This window comes from Amblyomma mixtum, chromosome 7 (assembly GCF_055824585.1).
Source record: "Amblyomma mixtum isolate Tamu chromosome 7, ASM5582458v1, whole genome shotgun sequence".
NCBI classification, from domain to species: Eukaryota; Metazoa; Arthropoda; class Arachnida; order Ixodida; family Ixodidae; genus Amblyomma; species Amblyomma mixtum.
Window position 1 is genome coordinate 103,322,046 of NC_143018.1, and position 6,444 is coordinate 103,328,489.

The following is a 6,444-nucleotide window of genomic DNA, read 5'->3' on the forward strand; positions in this document are numbered from 1 at the left end:
GTCGAGTCAGATCCACACACAAACGATAGTTTCCGTCCTTTTTTGGTACCACCACCAGTCCGGCGGACCACGGAGTTGGTTTATCAATACGGCGAATGACGCCGTCGCTTTCGAGTTTTTCAAGTTCTTGGCGAACAACTTCACGCAGCGGGATTGGTATCCCTCGAGGTGCACTGAGTGAGAACGGCACAACATCTTGTTTCAAGCGAATGGTGTACTCATCTCTGAGCGTACCGAGGCCACGGAACGGTTCCGCATGAAGCGTTGGCTGAGGAGTGTTGACGGTACCCAAAAATTTCACAACTTCAAGAGCTTGGATGGCTGGTAGACCCAGTAAAGGTACTGAAAGTGCCTCAATGACGTAAAGACGCTGGGAGCTGGTCTTCCCTTGCCAAGATAGTTGTGCCAAATACGCACCCCGCACACGCAGAGGTTGGCCACCGGGCCCTGTCAAAATAGCGTCTACCTTGGCGAGCTCAGCCGGGACTCCGGGGAAGTCACTTGGAACTGCGGAAACCTCGGCACCTGAGTCTACGTTGAACTGAGTTGTGTAGTTGTCTAGTTGTGTAGTTGTCGACTGTGATATCCACATACTTGGCTTTAGCTGGTGTCTCGAGAGCATGCATTTGTATAGCATTGAGTTTGGCCTGCCTCGACTTCTTGGAGCGGCAAACTTCAGCAAAATGACCTTTCTTACCGCAGCTGTTGCGGATAGAGCTCTTTGCCGGGTACTCTGAGCGTGCATGATATGCGCGGCCGCAGAAGAAGCAGACCGGAATGTCACGATAGCGTTCCGACTTCACGTCCATTGAGCGTGTTCTGTCGTCGACCGGCCGTCGCGAAAACTTCTGAGTCGCAGCATCAATATTGACCATGCTTTGCGAGGTGGCCTGTGCGAGTGAACGTTCCTTGTCCGCGTCCTCGGACTGACGAGCTTGCGTCCAAGCTTCTTTTAGAGTTAGCTTCGGGGAGCAGCAAAGCTTATCGGAGAGACGCGTGTCGAGCAATCCAACGACAAACCTGTCCCGGACCAAGCGTTCTTCCACCGCCGGTGACGGGTAGTTGCAACGTTTGACTAACTTCAACAGTTCGGCGTAAAATGCGTCGACACTCTCGCCAGGTTGTTGAACGCGCTTGTGAAAGCGAGACGACTCATAGAGCTCATTACAGGGATGCACGAAGTGCTCCGTGAAGCGTTTGACAACTGCGTCGTAGGAGGCTAACTCGGCAGCGTTGAGTGAAAAGGTGTCTAGCAGCGAGCGAGCTTCCGGGCCCATACAGTACAGAAGCGTACGTACTTGCATGTCTTGCGGAGCGTTCCGTAGTCCGGAGACAGCGGCATAGTCCTCGAAGCGAGACTTCCATGAAGACCAACTTGCAGGGTTGCAGAAGTCGAACGCGTCTGGCGGCTGCAGAGTGAGGCCTAGCCACTGGGCCTGCTGGGCGCTTTCCGGGAGCATCCTTTTGCCGTTGACGGTTTCATGCTGCTGTCACTTCTGACACCATGTTGCGTGTCAGAAGTGAGAGAAGCGGGAGGCCGTGAGAAAGAAAAAAGAGAGCTAGGCGACCACTCCGCTCCAGGACCAAACAAAAAGTGATTTATTACAAACCCCCTAGCTGCGCTTCAGCTTAGAGGGCGCCACTATTAAGTTCATAGGTGGCGACCCCAACAGATTTGATGGTGTTGATCTCTTTTATAATCAGTTCTGGTAATTCGCCCGTATCCAGACCTGCATCGATGACAGCAAGCATACACAAGTTCTGCAGCGTCGGTGCTAAGTGCAACACGTGCAGGTCCGTCAGCTCCTCTTCCGCCTCAGAGATGTCCTCGGGGTGGTCTTCCTCCTCCAGGCTGGGTGTAGGCCCGAAGCCACCGAAGACCAACACCCTCTCTCCAAGCACACAGCAGCCGGGTGAGTGCCTCGGAGACGGGCCTGATCCAAGTGGCGTCACTTTAGTCCAGCACGACTGGTCAACGTTATACTTGTGCATGTCTGCAAAGTAGGTGTCTGCAAAGTAGGTGTTCAGCATTTCGTTGTAGCCACCGGAGTACAGAACAGCTACACTTTCCTTCTCGAATCATTTGCCTTACGCAACCTTATTACAGAACCTACCCACGTAACAAGTACTTCTAGTACTCTAATAGATCACGCCCTCTGTAATATTGTCCCATGTGTACTGGCCGGTACCTTCGCTGAGGTGGTAGCTGACCATTCACCTATTTTTCTTGTAGTAGAAAAAGACCCGCCTCCGCAAGCGCAGCTGACGCAGTGTAAAATTCGAAGTAAGATAAACTATGTAGCACTACGTGAAACACTAGAACAAGCCGACTTCACTACGGCATATGATGAAAACGTCAATACTGAGTGTAAGAATTTTTTAGATATCCTTAAAAATGCCATTGAACAGAGCTCTCTGCCGAACACTAATAAATACAGCCAGCCAACGTGTCCTTGGATGAATACTGAAATATTAGCCGTGTTAAAAGATAAGGACAAATGGTATCACAAATGGAAGCAGTTGAGATCAAACGAATACTACCTAACCCAGTATAAGCGTTGCAGGAACTTGTCTGTATCTCTAATGAGAAAAAGAAAAAAGGAATATTATTCATCACTGGTGAAACAGGCGCATGGAAATACAAAAAAAATTTGGGATATAGTGAACGACGCAATCGGCTTGCGATCCAGTACAGCAACATTCCCTGAGACAGTTGACGAAGACACAGTAGAATCATTTAATACCTATTTTACCTTCATTGGGCCTACGGTTGCCGCGCAGGTTCATGCTGACGCTCCTACGGCGAACATGCCGGAACGTGTTAACAACAGTTTTGCTTTGCCTGACATAGACATAGAAGAAATAATCACTGCAGTCGGCAGCCTTTCAGCCGGCAAGGCGGCAGGACCTGATGCAATACCCGTTAGACTGATAAAAAACAACATTGATATACTATCGATCCATCTACTACACATTTTTAACCATTCATTGGCAAATGGAATATGTCCTGACGAGCTGAAGGTTGCAAGGGTTGTACCTATTTATAAAGGCGGTGAGCGATCTGATCCGCGAAACTACAGACCAATATCGGTATTAAATGCAATTAATACAGTTTTTGAAAAGGTGCTTTGTAAACGTATACAAAATTTTCTAAATAAATATAACATTATATGTCATAATCAGCATGGCTTCAGGCCCCAAAGGTCAACGTCACCCGCAGTTCTTGTTCTTTCACAACTTATAAATTCTGCACTGCATAATAATAAGCTGGCCATAGTAGTATATTTAGACATATCAAAAGCTTTCGATACGGTTGATCACACAATACTACAACAGAAATTGGAAACCTGCGGTTTAAGAGGGAAAATTTGTGATCTAATTAGAAGCTATTTTACAGGACGGAAACAATATGTTGTCGTGAACAATTTAGCCTCACTACCACAAAGCATTAATCTAGGTGTGCCCCAGGGCTCCGTGCTTGGGCCGCTATTCTTTTCCCTGTATATTAATGACCTTCCATCAATGCTGAAATATTCGAAAGCTGTAATATATGCCGATGACACTGCATTACTTTTTACAGGGGAAAATTTAGAGGCACTTAAATGTATAATTAATGAAGAGCTTAGTGAAGTTTCGCAGTGGTTTAAAAGTAATCGGCTAACCCTTAACACTGAGAAAATAAATTACACCGTGTTTCACTCGCGCAGGAAGAACATGAACTACGAATATATATCTCTAACTATCGACAACACGACTCTGCTGAGGGTGCCTCAATACAAGTATCTTGGTGTCCTGTTCGCGTCTGATATGCACTGGAAAGAACAAATTAATAATATTTGCTCCAAATTAGCCTATGGTTGTCATGTTTTACTAAAGGCCAGGGACTGCTTTGATCTTCCAATTCTACGCATTCTGTATTTCGCCTTTGTGCACAGTCAATTATCTTATTGCCTGGAAGCATGGGGTGGTACATAAAAAACATACCTAGATCCTGTTTCTCGCCTTCAAAAACGAGCTATTCATATGATAACCTATTCAAATGATACATACCCCAGCAGGCCACTCTTTCAGCAGCTTCGTATCTTACCCCTATCAATGGCATATAAACTGAAGATAGCTGAAATAGTAAACAATGTAATAAAGTCTAACCACAGCCAATCTAAATAGAAAAGTGTTGGTATGCGTGCAGCGGTATCCGCGGTGCGGTAAATTTTTCGAACCTCTGGTAATGGTGCACATCGCAGTAATGCGGCGCATGTCCCGAGAGAGATTTAACCTACATTTTTTTTTTAATGCAACTTGTCTAACGATCTACGCTTATTGGTTGTTTTGCTGAACCGTTACGCTTCTACCAGGTGAGATTATCAATGCCACGTTCTCGGAAAAGATCTCATATTGCGTTTACATAATTAATTCTTTTAATCACTTCAGTGCTTTCCATTGTTGCCTGTATGTAGTCAAGTATAGTAAATATCCAATGCATGCCATTTTTGTATATTCATTGCTACAGTTTGTGATTATTTGCTTTAGTTGAGCATGGTCGCGTAGCCTTTTGTTGAATACATCATCCGCTCAAAAACTATAGGCCTACATCTGAGCTCTTTTATTTCCCTAAGTATGTTTTTGTTTTCTGTGTTTTGTCTCGAGGACTGCACCCAACGGGTGACAGATGTCCGCAGCTGGGTTATTCGTGGTTTTTATGTTTTTGTGTTTTTATGTATATTTTCGGTGTAAAACTACACACTCATCTGTAATAAACATTGCATCTGAAAAACTGTGTGTCATATTGTGACTATTTATACTCAAGACTTATATTAGTCAGGCACTTGCTTTAGGATAGCCTTGACTGTGGCTGACCGAATTGCTAAGACCCCAAACCTTTCCTTCGGTTTTTGTCACGGTCGTTGCTATCAGTTCTTTTCTTTCCTAACGGAACATCTCTTTAAGCGGATTTAAAAAGGAATAGAATGCGGGTGGAAAATGCCCAAGTGTGCCAAACTTCGGGGGTGGTGTACCTAAATCTGGAAGCCAACACTGAGTTTCCCATAGTCAAATTAGGTTGGACCCCAATGTTGGTCAAATATGGATGACGTCAAATTTATGGGTTCCAGAGAGACAAATTTTGGGGATAGCCCACCTAATTTTGGAGGTCACCATTGAATTGGTCACATTAAAATTAGGTTTGACACCAATTTTGATGAAATTCGGACAAGGTCAAATTTCGGTGGTTGAGAGGGCCAAATTTTGGGTTGCGGACACTTTCCTTGGATGACGGAAAATCGGTGCGCGGATCTTTGGCTCTTGCCTTCGGCTCGACATCACCTCAAGGTTGCCGACAGCGGAAGCTACAGTCATTTCATGCTTAATAGAAAAAAGTTCATATTCGTTTCCAAACCGCCGCGAAAATTCTCAACTACAAAAACGATTAAGCCGTTGCATGTGCACTGCGCAGTGCCAAACTCGGACTGAACCTTAATGAAAAATTTTACGACGGCCATCGAATCAAATGCCCCAGCTTGTTCCCAGCAACCATCCCACTTCTGAAACTCCACTCGTGAACAACTTCATAAACTGTACTTCCGCGATAATTCCGCGAAGTGAATCTACATTTAACTAAACGTTGGTATGCTGAAAATATTCAGGAATGTTCAAATATATTGTAAATATCATGCTTCATATACTATGCCGTGTTGAGACAGACGGTATTGAAAAGTCAAAAAGAATGTGAGATATATGCAACAAGTGGTTTTGTTCGTGCCGCAAGCGCTCGTAATTAGCATTTTCATTGCGCGTACGAGACGCTAATTTATGTGGCTCGTGGTAGTCACGCGTGTCGCATGTCTTTCTCGTGTTTTTATTCAATAACAGAGCGTGGAAAAAGCGCGGACTTAAGAGCGCGCGCATGTGCCAGCCAACTGCCCGGACGGCGAGCGAGCGACGCCCAAAAAAGCGTGCCGTGTGCAGCGCGCGCAGCCCGCGGGCGAGGATATTCGAGAAGGAAAACTCCGGAGTGGAGGAGAGTGTCGCTACTTTCAAATTATCGAGGGGCTTTAGTTACGCTGAAGAGATTCGGCTCGACTCGCGTCGCTAGAAAGCAGTAGCTGTGCCAACCATCAGCGGCTTAACATTGCTTCGCGATCTCGCGCCGTCCGTGTGCGACGGCGGTGCACATGAACAGCGGCCTCACTGGACTGGATTGTACTGGACTGGATTAGAATAGATTAGATTAGATTAGATTGGATTGGATTGGATTGCATTGGACTGGATCGGATTGGATTGTATAACAGATGCATCGCCACAAGTCTAACCACAAGCACCACAGCCAGCTACACTACCAGCTGAACCATGGCGTAAGTACGGATATTGCTTTCGCAATTACCGGGCTTAACCAAGCTAAGCCAGAGCGAATTTTTTTTATTACTATTATTTATTCCGCGGACTGCA

At 45.7% G+C, this 6,444-nt stretch overlaps 1 protein-coding gene across 1 annotated transcript; it reads right to left on the bottom strand.

Moving 5' to 3' along the window:
• Nucleotides 1–387: 387 nt before the first annotated feature.
• Nucleotides 388–1,694, bottom strand: LOC149337060 (uncharacterized). The gene has a single exon (XM_089553291.1). The coding sequence runs from the start codon at nucleotides 1,458–1,460 to the stop codon at nucleotides 498–500; it is 963 nt and encodes a 320-aa protein (XP_089409417.1). The 5' UTR covers nucleotides 1,461–1,694; the 3' UTR covers nucleotides 388–497.
• Between the last annotated feature and the right edge of the window lie 4,750 nt (nucleotides 1,695–6,444).